Source organism: Pollachius pollachius, assembly GCF_949987615.1.
Source record: "Pollachius pollachius genome assembly, chromosome: 2".
Classification (NCBI taxonomy): Eukaryota; Metazoa; Chordata; class Actinopteri; order Gadiformes; family Gadidae; genus Pollachius; species Pollachius pollachius.
Window position 1 is genome coordinate 47,275,428 of NC_136935.1, and position 15,652 is coordinate 47,291,079.

The following is a 15,652-nucleotide window of genomic DNA, read 5'->3' on the forward strand; positions in this document are numbered from 1 at the left end:
GAGAGCTGAAATGTTAGTGAATATTTATCAGTAAAAACCAGGCCCTTGGTATCAAGCAATGCTGCCTCCATCTGCTGTAGAAGCGTCAGTACTACAGTGGTGCGGGAGGAAGGCAAAACGCTGAGAGCAGCTGTTAACCCTGCTCCGTCCACACACAGGTAGGGCTGCCAACAATCCCTCACCCCTCTCTCTGCAGAGGAAATGGGCTCTTAGTGGAGAACAGTTTCTGACTACTTTTCATGAATCCGTCCATCAATCATGCATCCATTTCCCGCCCATTATTTCACCATCCATCCATCGTCCTTCCACCTCTCAGACATAATCCATCCAGTCGTCCATCCATCACACATCATCCTCCAGGACAATGAACCACTCGTCAAGGACAGAGTCAGTGATATTTATTGCACTAAAGGTGACATTGAGATCACCGATTGGACACTGATCAAACCTCCCACACTTGCAGCTCCTTATTCTTACACCATTTATTTCAATTCGATTTTGAAGAAAGACACTTTCATTTTGAAGAAAGACACTTTCATCAAAATAAGAATTTAAGATAAGATGAGATAAACCTCTATTAATCCCAGGAGGGACTTTAATTCTCTGCCTTGGTCGTCTTGGTGAGGGACTTCACGGCTGTGAGGAAGGTGTCTGCCTTCTCGGCCACTTCCAGCTGGGCCGTGTCACAGAACGCGGGTGGGACGAAATCCATGGGTTGTGCACTGCCAATCACCCAGTTGAAGGTGCTGTTGTATAGATGATGTCAGGGCATTGTTTTAGGAACACTCCCAATCACAATGGAAATCACGAGCCGATCGGGAAGGCCTTGAGAATAATCATCGTTGATACGAGTTCAGCTTCGCACCACATACTATTAACATCACGGCAAATCATGGAATGCACCCATTGTTAGGTGCCGGTCATAGACTACGATGTCCAGTTTTTTGACTTATACGCTAGGACTTGAGGATGTCTGAGATGATCGACAGTAGGTCTCCGTACAGGGTACTTAACACAAACGGGAGCTTACAAGATAATACTCCGTCACTTTACGTTCATATAAATGCCACAGTGGCCTTTAATGGACTGTGATGCATACGTTATGTCCTCATGTTGTTCAATCAATCGATTCAGTTCTAACCTTTTATCGGCTAATGACCCTAACACAGAGTGGCTGAGGCCTACCATGCATAGAGAGAGCCTGTAATGTCTCGACTCACCTAAGGGTGGTCCATCCCTCGTGGTTAGCGATGGAAAAGGTAATTGGGATGCAGCCGACCTCGGTGAAGACATGGGTGTACATGCCTGCCGACAAAACACAAACACACACACACACACACACACGGATCTACAGAGTATTAACAGGACCAGGGAGCAGACAAGACAAACCAACATTGATTGAACACTACAACAGTTTGAGTCGGTGCTGAGAAATTTGATCACTTAGAAATACATTTTTATCGCTTTTGCTTTTACGATGTTCTGTTCAGAAATCCTCCTTTGCATAAATAAAAGTGTGAGTCATCGATCCCCTGTGTCAATACAATTAAATCATGAATATAATGGTACAAAGACTCTGCCTTTCAGGACTACACCATGATTACAACTTTGCGTCATGTTTACCGAATTATACAATACACCTTTGAAATCCATTTGGATCACTTTGTATACATCTAACCCGACAATTGAAAAAAAAACAATGCAGACAAATACACTCTAATCTACAGAAAAGGATTAGGGCCACATGGGATTTTTTTGGAGGACTGAATCTGACTTTAATCTCAGAATTCTGACTTTAATCTCAGAAATCGGATTTAAATCTCAGAACTCTTATTATACTGAATTGCAAACACAGTACTCTGAGACTAAAATCAGAACTCCCAATTGATTTTTTCTCGCATTTTGCCCTAATCCTAAAGTACAAAGAGGGCTAATGCCGCGGCGGTTGTGACGGCCATGGCCCCCTCCTACCCTGAGGCAGTAGTCCGAACCACGTGTTGACCAGCACCCCCATGCCCCAGCCGGAGGAGCTCCCCATGAACAGTTGGGCCATCAGCAGAGCTCCAGGGGGAACCTGGACGGGATTGAAGGTGGCATCCAGGGGCCTCTTCTTGCAGGTCCCCTCATTCCAGGAGATCTCATAATAGACTTTCTGGGAAAGGAGAGAGGGAGAGGGAGGGAGGGAGGGGGGGGAGTCAGAGGGAGGTAGAAAGAGAGAGGGAGGTAGAAAGAGAGAGGGAGGGGGAGAAAGAGTGAGGGAAAGGGAGGGAGGGGGAGAGAGAGAGGAGGAGGAGGGAGAAAGAGAGGGAGGGAGAGACAGAGGGAGAGGGAGGGTGAGAGGGAGAAAAAGCAAGACGGAGAAAGAGACAGGGAGAGAGAGAGAGAGAGGGAGATAGTGAGCGTGAGAAAGGGAGGGGGAGAGGGGGAGAGAGAGAGAGAGAGGAAGAGAGGCCCAGTAGTGTGGATTGATTGACTGAACACTGTACCACCAGTCTTAGTGATAGTAGCCCTTGTTAACACTCACAAATATTGATTTGATGTGTGTCAATGTCTCATTTCAAATGATTAGATGGAATAAGTTGTTACTCTGACAGTGCCATCACTGAATTCTCGGAGACAACAAAGAAAAACCGCTTAACTCTAAACCAACAACAACATGCTTCTGAATGGGTGTTCTGCCTCAGTACGTCACTAGTCCCACATTCACTGGGACTAGAGCCAGTGCACTTTGAACCAACTGCAGGTGTAAACAAAGAGTTTCCCAGCGCGTCCGTCGGTCATGAGTAACCACGAGCCCTTCACCCACTCACAGCAGGTCTACGCCTGTAGTTCTATGGGACTCTACCTCTTTGAACAGCATGATCATGCCGGACACGGTGGAGTTAGAGTCAAAGCTGCTGAGCGACATGCGCTGGTTGAAAGCGTCGTAGTTCATCTTTCCAGTGGACACGAAAAGCTGGTTGTCATTCATCTGAAAGGGGAGTGCACATCATGCTTTAGATCCTAGAGAAGACCCCCGAGGAGAAAGAGCTGAAGAGGTGTAGCACGGTGTAGGTTTCACACGCTGTCTTACCAAGGTGAAATCAAGGTGAAATGAAAATGGCACACCACTCGTTATACTTGGCGACTTTAACATCCTGCCAGAAAAGTTGCACTCACCTGAATTAACCAACTTTTTTGCCACCTTTGACTTAACACTATCCTCTTCTCCTCCCACACACAGGGCAGGGAACCAGCTTGACCTGATATTCACAAGGTCCTGTGGCACCTCTGCTCTCTCTGTTACCCCACTCCCCGTGTCTGACCATCATTTTGTTGCTTTTTCTCTCCCCTTAAAGTCCTCTCCCCCCTCCTTTCTAGTCCCCACATTGTCACCACCCGCCGCAACCTCAAAACTCTCTCTCCCTCTACGTTTGCCTCAACTGTTCTGTCTTCACTACCTGCTATTGAACAATTCTCTCAACTATCCACAGAAGATTCCTCTGACACCCTGCTATCCTCCCTCTCCTCCTCTTTGGCTCCCCCTGTCCCTTCCACTCCAGACCGGCACGATCTTCACCCCCCCCTCCTTGGCTGTCTGAATCTCTGCGGACCCATAGAGCAGAGTTGCGGGCAGCTGAGAGGAAATGGAAGAAATCAGACTGTCCTAATGATCTATCTCACTATCTCCTTCTTCTCTCAGGTTTCACCTCCACTGTGTCAACAGCCAAATCTGCCTTCTACCGGACCAAAATTAACTCCTCCGCCTCAAACCCCAGGAAACTGTTTTCCTTGTTCTCTTCCCTCCTCAACCCTCCCTCCCCTCCTCCTCCTTCCTGCCTCACTGCTGATGACTTTGTTACCAACTTTACCCAGAAAGTAAAGGACATTAGCTCCTCTTTTATCACTGCCACCATCCTCCCTCCCCCGACCCCCACCTCTGTCTTTACCCAATTCATCCCTCTCACCTCAGACGAGGTCAACAGAATTATAACATCTAACCATGCCACCACCTGCCCCCTTGACACTATCCCTTCCTCCCTCCTCCAGGCTGTGTCAAACGACATCCTGCCATTTCTAACCACACTTATTAACTCCTCCCTCACTTCTGGCATTGTTCCAACGTCTTTCAAGACTGCCAGAATAAAGCCTCTCCTCAAAAAACCAACGCTTGATACCACTGACATCCAGAATTACAGACCGGTATCTCTTCTTTCATTCCTCTCTAAAACATTGGAACGTGCCGTCGCTAACCAACTGTCCTCCTATCTCTTATCTAGCAACCTGCTTGACCCTCACCAGTCAGGCTTCAAAAAAGCACACTCCACTGAGACGGGTCTCCTCGCGGTGACTGAGTCCCTCCGGGCGGCCAGAGCCTCGTCCCTCTCATCGGTTCTCATTCTCCTTGACTTGTCTGCAGCATTTGACACTGTGAACCACCAGATCCTCCTCGCCACTCTCGCCGAGCTTGGCATAGCTGAATCTGCCCTTTCCTGGTTCACATCCTACCTGATGAATCGCACTTATCAGGTAACATGGAATGGCTCCTTGTCCAAACCTTGCACGCTTGATACAGGTGTCCCTCAAGGCTCGGTGCTGGGGCCTCTTCTGTTCTCCCTCTACACCAGATCTCTGGGCTCTGTTATTACATCCCACGGCTTTTCCTATCACTGCTATGATGACGACACTCAGCTATTTCTCTCCTTTCCCTCATCTGACAAAGCCCTGATTGCAACACGCATATCTGAATGTCTGGCAGAAGTCAGCACCTGGACAACTGCCCATCACCTGAGGCTTATCCTCAACAAGACTGAGCTCCTCCTAATACCAGGGAAAGATTGCCCACACATGGACTTACTGGTCACTGTTGAGAACATCACTGTATCTCCTTCTCCAACTGCCAAAAACCTTGGTGTAGTGTTGGACAATCAGTTGTGCTGCACCGCAAACATCACTGCGGTGGCCCGGTCCTGCAGATTTGCACTTTACAACATCCGCAGGATCCGGCCCTTCCTCACAAGGGAAGCAGCTCAGCTTCTAGTCCAATCACTGGTCATCTCCCGCCTCGACTACTGCAACTCGCTCCTGGCTGGACTCCCTGCCTCTGCGATTAAACCCTTGCAGCGCATCCAGAATGCGGCAGCGCGCCTCGTGTTCAACCTACCAAAGTTCTCACATGTAACCCCCCTCTTCCGAGACCTCCACTGGCTCCCTGTAATAGCTCGCTCAGATTCAAGATGATGGTACTGGCATACAAGGCAGTCGATGGAACTGCCCCTGCCTACCTCCAAGCATTAGTAAAGCCACACACCCCAGCTCGATCCCTCCGCTCAACTACTTCAGCTGGACGTCTGGTACCGCCATCACTAAGAGCAAGCAAAGGTCGATCAGCGAAGTCACAACTTTTCTCTGTTTTGGGACCTCAGTGGTGGAACGAGCTCCCTACCGAAGTCAGGGCTGCAGAGTCGCTCACCAGCTTCCGCAAAAGACTAAAAACTCTACAACTTCTACAACCTGTTCAGTGTTCATCTCGACTCTGCATAGAAACCAATGCACAGCCACCATTGAATGTTGTATGTCCTGGCACTTGTACATTGTACTTATTCAAGGTACTTAATTGTGTAGCATCTACAGTAGCTGCTATCGCTGCTTTACACGGGGAATGGGTTAGCCTAGCGATTGTAATACTTGCACTTGATTCTATGAACGTCTTTACTGTACCGACAGCGATATATTGTTTCACTTCTTATGACAAATGTACTTATTGTAACAAATGCACTTATTGTAAGTCGCTTTGGATAAAAGCGTCTGCTAAATGCCCTAAATGTAAATGTAAATGTAAATCTCCACTGATCAACCCTGGCACCTCTGTGGATAAGGATTTGCAAGGTGATTGACGTTTATTCGACCAGTTCAGTGCTCACTAACATAGGATAGGATCAGTATGGGTCATAATGTTCACTACATGCAAGACACGAAAACAAATGCTGATGAATCGCCCCCCCAAAAAAACAATGCACGGTAGTATGACATGCAGCAGCTGGCACAAAACACACAAAATGTCACAGAATTGACGAGAAACTACCCATTGATGGACTTGCATGAGTGGGCCACTCACCGCAGGGTTTTGGCTTCTGGGCAAAAGTGCCCGGTGCTGACAGCACCAGCACCAGGCTGAGGAACGACAGCAGGCCGAGGACATTCATGACCCACGAGAGGACAAGCCGGAGCTGAGGCTATATCGACTGATGAGGGAGCGAACGGTCAAAGTAAAGTCACCGTGCCACACATGCCTTTATATATACACCGTAGACAGGGCCCGGTGGAGACACAGGTGGGCCCTTTCACAGGAGGGCCTCTCAACGTAGCGATACGTTTAATGTTAGGTTGTTGTTGTGATAAGGAGTCATGGAAAGTTGAAGCGTTGCAGCCATACCATTAACTACGTTTCCATTCATATGCAATTCAACCGATATTTTTCAGGATTTCAGGATCCTTTCAAAACATCTGCCAGTTTTTTCCAGCAACATCATTTAAATGAAATCTTGATTACACTAGCATCTGCCTGTCTGAATATGTTTTTTTTTCTATTGCTTATTTATATACTGTAAGCAAGGCGGCTGGTGAGGGCTTTTCTTGGCTGCACGGATGTGCTGAGATTGTGTCGGAATGCGTTGAATTGAATTCATAAATTCAATCAGAGTGTGGCTGTCATTCACGTGTTAGTAGCAACAACAGCAAAGACGTGATCGTATATGAAAGGCTCCATTCCTCTACAAATTCGGCTGCACTCCGCAAAGTAGAGGAGACAGTCCTTTCCTTCTTCTCACCGGTTCTCATGGGTCTGCTCCTTTTATGTACAAGTAGCACAAATAGTAGATCAGACGAGTGACGTTGAGTCTACTGATACATAGAAGCCCTGGTACATAGGAGGAGCATGATACCTCTCTAGATTACTTCAGGGTGCGTGGTCAGACAAAGTATTAGAACCATGAGACTCAAATCAAAACACAAGTTAATCAAAACAAAGTGGGACACGCGCAAACATGACAGATTATCTTACTTCTTTGGGAGGTTCCTCCACATTTTCGAAAGAAATGTCTTCATTGAAAATGTCACTCACACACACACACATGATTCCAATATTCGCATTAGGTCTATTCCATAAGGTCTAATTCAGGTCAGCCCAGATGTCCTGAGCTGAATCTATGATGGACCTTTGTATTTTTTGTGCTTTAATCATAATGGATAGGGGGGACGGGGGGAAGTGGCCACACCACCATTACATGAGTTAATAAAACAGGCGGTCTTAGGCTGACAAGTTGTCAGCAGCACTTGGCTGTCACACTTAGCATTTCACATACACTCACATGCACACATACACACCCACGGACACACACGCACACACACAGACACACACAGGACTGAGGAGGGCGGACTCACTCACCTATCCCCCATTAAGCTGGTGATTGCCTTTTGTTTTCAGTTATCTCAAATGCTTTGCTCTTTTATAATCACACCATTACTTATTGCTGTTGATTATACTTCATTTCTGGAACAAGACATGGCAATGAAGTAAATGTACTCTCTGCCTGTCCGCTTCCACTATTCAATTATATGTTTTATCTGATATTGATGGCCAAAATAACCTAACAAACACACCACATATACAGTACAGATATAGGCACACGTTAAGGCCCATGGTGAAGACATGTCCCAACGATAGGGGCCGTCAGATGCTCACACAATGCACACACATTCAAATCTATCTGCTGATAACACTCGGCCACAGCCCGGGGTGCTCAAGGCCAGGCAGGTGCTCTCGAGAAACCCCCACACCAGCCTTGACACACACAACTCGCAACACACAATTCGCTAGAAGAAAACACATAAGACTGATACACTGAAGCAAGGGCGTAGGAACCGGGGGGGACGGAGGGGACGTGTCTCCTCCAATATTGGAGACAGGCGCATTTGTCCCACCTAAAAATTATACCGGATCTGGCAGGTTTCCGATATGTGTCCCCCCCAATGTTAAACTCATTCCTACGCCCCTGCACTGAAGGACATCACGCTCATTTGAAGCAGAACCTCTACAGAGGCGAAGCTCCGGACGACCTCAGCGCTGTTAGGGACTTAGACATTTTCGCTCGATCGATCTCTTACGATCTATAGCTCAGTATAACCTTTTTCACCTTACTAAATAAATCCGAGGCCCTCGTGCCGACAATTTTATCTCCTCTCCGTCTCAGTGTATCTGTTCAAGTAACTAGGCAGACTATTTTTCCCAACAATATTCACATACTTAACGTGAAAGAAAATAATAAATGCAAAGCCAGCCAGCCCCAGTGAATATTTTTCCCCGTACCATCAATGTAGTCTTTTGAATTAAAGCTGTTTATTTGCCTCTTTAAGAAAAAGGACAACAAGCCTATTTAAAAAAAAACAAAAAACGGCAAACACGTACAGAAACATAACACATTAAAACAGGATTGCTGCAGAACTCACAATGTTAACTGTACCGGTAGTACTCTATGGACATCAGATAACTATTACAATGTACTAAGATAAAAACCTAAGTACACCAGTACGGTTTGAAAAGGTTTTTTTTTTTTTATGCCAATCCAAGACTTTAAGCGGCCCACTTTTGGCCATCGCTATGACAAATGCCTGGGAACAGCACTGGACCTGCCCAAACACCACCCTCAGACTTGGTTGCCTGGTGGTAGTCGCGTTTGTTTTATGGGGCCTTATGGCGCCATGATATGCATTGTTCCTCGGGCCCCCTAGCGATTAAGCGGCCGACTGAGCCTCTAGCCCAGCATTCGATAATAGGAAAGGCGGGTACGATAAGAAAACATCTGGAGATTTAGCAGATGGCTGGGTATTTGGAATGCAGCCATGGCGTGAATCACAGCAGTTAGTGTTGTCCTTAGCATAGCTCAAGCTTGCAAGCAGAGCCCTACTCAAAATTACCTTATTAGGTAGTGTTATGAATGCTGGTACTAACTTTCCATTCACCAGCATCATGCCTCCCATTGTCTGATAGTGAAAAGGGAACTGATGAAGAGAGAAGCTTGAGAGCAACCTTGACAAGGATTGATTGATTCACTGCCCTTTAAGTTTCCCCTGCTTACAAAAGACTGAAAGACATGAGCTGGAGATAATGGCAATCAGTGAGCCAATTTAAAAGCAGGGAAGCTGGTTACCTTGGGAACGCTAGACAAATTGTGGTGCGTTGTTGGTACACACTGTGGGGCGTGCAGACCGCTTCTTCAGCGTTTTCTGTAAAAGCACGTGTAGGGGTAGGTATCCATTTTGGAAGTTTTCCTCCCATTTCTCCTGTTCGATGGGCAGCTTAACATTACATTTTGGTTTCTGTATTTTACTTTAAGACGGCCCTCGCTACCCTGAAGCGATGGACCTTTCTCTACCTGAAACAGCTGTCATTAAGTCAATTGTCAAAACGAAATTACTTTCTTCTGATGATGACTGCCTGTCCACAACGTGGTCTCCGGCCTTTGTTTTGATGAGGTTTGAAGTGCACTTCGACTTTTGGCTCACTCAAATTTTCTTGAATCGTTGTTTTGAAATTGCCATTTCCTTTTTCCAGGAGTGTGGTCTCTTTTTCCTGGCACCATGTGGATCCAGGTTCAACAACACATTTAACGACTGCTTTTGAGGTGGTGATTCAGGCCAGATGAGTTGTGGTAACAGTGTTTGACTCTTCTTTAATAGGTCCGTGGTTTGACTCCCGGGGGACCACGCCGGGTCTGTATACATGTCCGGTCTGTAATAACCGGGTCCTTGATGACACTTGAAGACGGCTTGAAGGACTTGAATTTGTCCAGTCATAGGAAACGATCCCTTGTTTATGTGAATGTGTGCCAATATGGATTTAACAATTAATTAAAACAATTAACATAAGAAAGGTGATCGTTCTGTATCTGTATCGTTTGCATAATGCAATCCTCTGAGCTTATGCTCACAGTTTCATTAGGGATCGAATTGATAAGTTAAGTACATTTACAACTATTCAATGAAAATAGGTACATGCAAGACATGGAGACATGGTGTATAATTAATATTTATTATCCAGAATGCATATTAAATGAACCGTCAGCACGAGTATGCCTGAGATCCTAAGCCCCCTGCGTCTCAAGGCCTGGGACAAATACAAATCAATAAGTTAGTCTCTATGGCAGAACAAATAAAAAGAGAACATTTCAGTGCAAAAAAACACCAAAGCCAAGCTAATTATAAAATAACAATTTATATTAAAATTATCATTTGGAGATTCTCTCATATTAAAAATTAAATTAATAAAACAAAACCATTCCCAACACAGGATGGGGTGAAAATGTACAGCAGACTGGCCATGATGGGGACCTCACCAAGTTCCCACGGATCTGCGACGCAGCTTTGACACGTGAATCATATTCATCCCTGTACCGGTACTGGCATAGTACCATGTATGTGCGAGTTACAACATAGGTCCATAAACTGTCTGGATTAATAGTTTTAAGTCACGCTTTTATTGGTTTAATTGACTTAATGAATAGGTCTGCGTAGAGGTCGTAGAGATCCAGATGGCGAAACGGCTCCTTAAGCCATAAGTATAATTTGACATTAATAAGACGCGTGTTACATAGCAGTCCATTTACAAGAGCTGTCCCCTAAGGAAGGGGGATGTTTAGTGCCACACGCGGTGTACCGCGTTAGCCTGCGAGACGTCTGGAGGCAAGTGCGTCTTTCGCTGTCCAGATCCTGGTTGATTCAGCCTCCATGGTTCGAGCTCGTGGTAACCAAACCCAGAGCCGTTGCTGTGACAGTACTTAGGAAATACACCAACGTTGGCACACTTGCCAAAAACATTCAAGTCATGTCATTGTTACTCCGAACTGAGAAGTTCCATCTCCATTCGGCCATTCAAAAACCTGTCCACGATTTTCGACCCCAATCAGCCACGCCCATCTACCGGGACATTCTACAGGCTGCCCATTCATTCACCACGAGTGCATGGATTTAACTCCACTGAACTCCATGACGTTTCCAGCTTCTACTCTTTCCATTTCTACATTCGTTCTTTTTGAGTGATTCAGCCCATTTCTTCCCGCAACGTGGCTGTGACACACACACACACACACACACACACACACACACACACACACACACACACACACACACACACACACACACACACACACACACACACACACACCCACACACACACACAAAATATAGTTAATCAGCGGTATGGCAGAGACGTTTTTTTTTAGCTTAGCCTTGTCTAAATGAGCGATATATGATAAGCCTGCGGGAGGCAGGGGCATGCAGGCGTGAGTGGTGGTGGGGTAGTTCTGAGGAGGAGGCCGACCTTTGAGCCAGGATACAGTTCTTTAGTTTATTTTTATGAAAGGCTGTCCAGGGGGAGGGGCCTCAGTGAGGGGGGAGGGGCCTCAGTGAGGGGGGGAGGGGCCTCCGTGAGGGGGGGAGGGGCCTCCGTGAGGGGGGAGGGGCCTCAGTGAGGGGGGAGGGGGCAAAGTGAGGGGGGAGTGTCCTGGATGGAGAGGTGGGGGGTCTTCAGATCAGGAAAGTACAGGTCAATAGATGAAAGGAGGGGGGGGGGGGGGGGGGGTTCATAAGTTAAGCGGAAAGTTCAAAGTGGAAATTCCTCAAGACACGAAAACAAACACAAAGTTCCCCAGCGAGTCTTTGATGACGAGAGTCTGTCAAGTTTAAAAAGATGGCCGACTCTAAGGTCCAGGCCGCGTGGGTCGTCTGGGCCAGGAGGCGGGCCGGGGGACGGGGCCTGTCGCCCCAGGCCCCTCCTCCACTGCTCGTCCCGCCCTCCCGTCAGCAGTCTGACACCTCGGAGGTGTTCGAGTCCAGGGTGAACTTCCTGCGCTGACGCACCGTTTTGTCCTCATCCTGTCGGGGGACAGGAAGGCTGTCGTTACTAAAGAAACAATTGCTTGCGGCATTTGCGGAACAAATGGAAGAACCGTCTGCCTAACAAAGGATATTTAACCTCCACACACCTCTGACTGGTGCGATGTTGGTCCAAACCCGTGCTCACACCAAAACCAAAGCACGATTTTGGACATGGGAACCGCAAGCATGTTTTGTGACCGACAGGCTCTCATGACAGCGCTTCACGCGGATTTCGCACCGAACTCCATGTATCTCACCTCGAGCGAACAGGCGAACGAGGCAAATGAACGCCTTTCGCGTGAGTAGAATCAAGGGAGTTTCACGTCATTTGCGCGGTGCCATTCGCGGGAAATTTCACGGCTATTAGCGTCTTTGCATCGGCCTCGTAGGTTAATCGCGCCGTGCCAAAGAAGAGCTTCCCTTTGGGTGTTAAATCGAGGCGTTGCTCAGGATCATTTTGGATGACCTTGACCAAGGCTAGTTTACTCAAGGTTACGCTGTAGGTTTGACCCCACCGACCCACGGTTCGTGCCGTGGGTCGGGGGGTCTTCTAGAGGGGCGCTCACCGTCTGGAACACCCCGTTGGGGCCCCACTCTCCGGGGGACAGGTCTCCGGGGGACTGGTCTCCGGGGGACTCTCCTTCGTCGTCCTCCTCCTCGCCTTCCTCCTCCCTCACCGTGTCCATCCCGTCCTCCTCGTACTCCGTCAGCCCGTCCGACTCCTCGGCTACACACACACACACACACACACACACACACGGACACACACCTGCTTCAAACAACGGTTTGACGGCCCACATGATATGCTTCAAGCATAGCTCAAAATGTTCTAAAGTAGAAGAAGTAGAAGAGAGAGACGGGTCTCGGCCCGAGGGGGATTCACTGGACGGGGAGGGGGCAGATCAGTCTCACCGTCCTCAGCGACGTAGCTCTGGACCGGCTCGATCCTGGACACGATCTCCGCCAGGTCCGTGAAGTCTGCCGCAGGACGGGTACATGTCTGGGGGGGAGGGGGGCATATGGGGTTTGAGGAGATTGATGAAATAAGCTATGGATATTTGATTTTAGCAAATCATTGAATTTAAAGGTGTCTGACCACTTGTATATCGTCACCCTCTTAAAGTAATGGCCTAAGTCACCTTTTTGCCAAAATGATTTTCTTGCCTAAATCAGCTCTTTGTGATGCTAGCCACCTCCCCAACATCCTCAGTTGAACAGATCATGACATGATCTGTTCAACTGAGGATGTTGGGGATTTTACCAGAGGTGGCTAGCATCACAAAGAGCTGATTTAGGCAAGAAAATCAGAAAATCATTTTGGCAAAAAGGTGACTTAGGCCATTACTTTAAGAGGGTGACGATATACAAACTGAGGGCCTAAGTTCACAGCCAGGAGAAAACTATGACTAGTCGCTTATTAGTGTGTAGCAGAGCGGGGCGATGCCGTTACCATTGATATCACTGGCAGAAGATGCTTCGAAAAAAACAAAAGAAAATTGAAAATGCAAAAAAAGGTTGGGAACCATTGCTTTACATGTTCACACATAACAGCTAAAGGGCAGGATCTTTGAAGGCACCTCCCATCGTTCTCTGGAGACCAACGGGCAACCATCCACACATTGCAGATGGATCAGTTATGCTGAGTGTAGGTACGTGTGTGTGTAGGTGTCTGTGTGTGTCTGTGTGTCTCTCACATCGTTCCTCTTGCTGTCGTTGTAGTCCGCCGAGCGGTGGTCCTTCAGCATCTTGTCGATGATGTCACCGCGGGCCCAGCCGGTGAACAGCAGCTTGCCGTGCTGGTAGCCCACGTCCTGCACACACACACACACACACACACACACACACACACACACACACACACACACACACACAGGTGAGCTGGAAGGCTTTGGGGTGCTGGACATCACGGGTCAGTAGACCAGGTCGGGCCCGAGACGGGGACTTACGTGGATCTCGTCGAACTTGCCGAAGTCCATGGTCTTAAAGCGGTCGATGGGCGGCCGGATGTACTCGCAGTAGGCGCTCTTCTTCACCAGCTCCAGCTGCCGCACGCACGACACGTAGGCCAGCCGCGACTGGATCTCCGCCATGTCCGGCACCTGGAGCGCTCCCAGGGAGACGCAGAGTCAGGGGCGGGGAGGTGGTGTGGTGTGGTGTGAGTGTTGGTGTCTGTCTGTCTGACTGTTAAATTGTAGCTAACAGATACGATGTTGAAGGTACTTTCAAAAAAAAAATAAATAAAATAATTATATATATGTGTTACCCATTTCTCATTAAGTCCATTTGGAAGTAATTGGTTCATTGGCAATATTAACAGGTGAACCTGGTGATTTGTAACATTACGTATTACACTACTTTTGAGTTAGTTTCCCGGACATTTGCTGAGGTCCTCCTCTGATTCTTATCAGTGGAAGAGCATGCATATGAAGTGCTTGAACCAACATTGGAGCATGTTTAACTGGACAATTTCCGCAGGGAAAATTAAAGAAAGAAACTAGGAGAAGAGGCATCGTTCCGCAAGGACACTGATACTTTACAGGTTTCTGTTTGGGGGAGGCTTGGAGACGCTCGGTGAGCAACAATCTCCCCCTCCTTTATTTTAAATTGAAGGAAAACGCTCGATATCGGATGGTAACACGGAACTTGAAGTAACTTGAAGTAACTTAATATTACCAATTATAAATAGGTAACGATAAAAATGATACACATTTTAAATCAGACAGTAAAATAAGTCAATGGGTGTACCATGCTCTTAATTCAGATGGTGTAACCAGCACAGCCGTCCATACCTTCACTTTCTCTGCCCAGGGGTTAATGCGTTTCCATAGCAGCCACCAACCAGACAGGGAGTCGCCGTAGTTACAGAGGTCCGTCTCGTCTTTGCTCCCCACATCGATGGCTATGACCGTTTTGGCGCCCATGTTTCTGGCAATGTCCGCTGCAATACGTGACACACACGCACATATTCACACGGGCACATGCACACGCACACATACGAGCCCTCGAGCGCATACAGCCGAGGTGACGAGGAGACGATGGAGAGGACATTGTGTTGTGTGCGCTGTTGGGTTACCGCTTCTTTCTGGTCCTTTAAAATGTTCAGGTGGGCTCACACAGCAAAGACACAACCACAGAAAGCTTGCCTTTTTGTCATAGGTCAAAATAAGGATGGAGAGAATTTAGGAGATAAGTCTTTGGTTTATCTTATTGGGAATATTAGGTCAGAATAAGTCATTTTGCTGTGTGGCTCAAGGACACCTGTACAGTCCAGAAAGAAGGCCCACCATTGATCCGTTCATCGTACCGAAGCACAAGATCTGGAGCAATACATTTGAAAGATACATCGATAATGAGTAGATTTGTGTCGGAAATCCTAGTGGTTGGAGCAACGTCTCTAAAACACTGTATTCCACAAACCTCTGACGACAGCCAACAGCGTACAAACAACAGTTTGAAGCAGCAGGATAACACTGCACAGAGCTTGGGGAAACATGATGAGACTGCTGTTACTCACAGGGGCCGACAAAGGGGAGGATTTCCTCGAGAAGTTCTGTGCGTTTTTTGCTTTACGCGAATACGTTGAGCATGAAGTGGTTTTGTTCTCATGCAGTGGTCCACAGAGGAAATAGTCCCCTACCTCACGAGACCTTACACCGTACAGCTTGATTCACAGAAACTGTTGTTTTTTTCAGTACGTTTTATTGAAATGATCTCCATTCAAGCAGAACAAACGTCCAAA

The 15,652-nt window shown here is 47.4% G+C and overlaps 2 protein-coding genes across 4 annotated transcripts in view; both read right to left on the bottom strand.

Annotated features, from left to right (window-relative positions):
* Positions 1-595: 595 nt before the first annotated feature.
* Positions 596-6,185, bottom strand: LOC307071129 (ependymin-like; the record flags this gene model as incomplete). Its single annotated transcript, XM_079730028.1, has 6 exons — positions 596-746; positions 1,221-1,305; positions 1,972-2,152; positions 2,846-2,971; positions 5,813-5,847; positions 6,098-6,185. 6 exons carry the CDS (start codon positions 6,183-6,185, stop codon positions 596-598), a joined length of 666 nt encoding a protein of 221 aa, XP_079586154.1.
* Positions 6,186-10,048: 3,863 nt separating this feature from the next.
* pnpla6 (patatin-like phospholipase domain containing 6) overlaps positions 10,049-15,652 on the bottom strand; it is a 32,874-nt gene continuing 27,270 nt past the window's right edge. For 2 of the 3 annotated variants that reach the window (XM_079729788.1, XM_079729787.1), the window contains exons 31-36: positions 14,703-14,851; positions 13,860-14,012; positions 13,608-13,724; positions 12,826-12,913; positions 12,480-12,640; positions 10,049-11,910 (exon numbers count right to left, since the gene is read on the bottom strand). In XM_079729788.1, coding sequence (XP_079585914.1) covers positions 11,836-11,910; positions 12,480-12,640; positions 12,826-12,913; positions 13,608-13,724; positions 13,860-14,012; positions 14,703-14,851 — 743 coding nt within the window. In that variant the 3' untranslated portion in view covers positions 10,049-11,835. The remainder of the gene's footprint in view (positions 11,911-12,479; positions 12,641-12,825; positions 12,914-13,607; positions 13,725-13,859; positions 14,013-14,702; positions 14,852-15,652) is intronic. The other variant, XR_013811603.1, reaches the window with a different exon arrangement.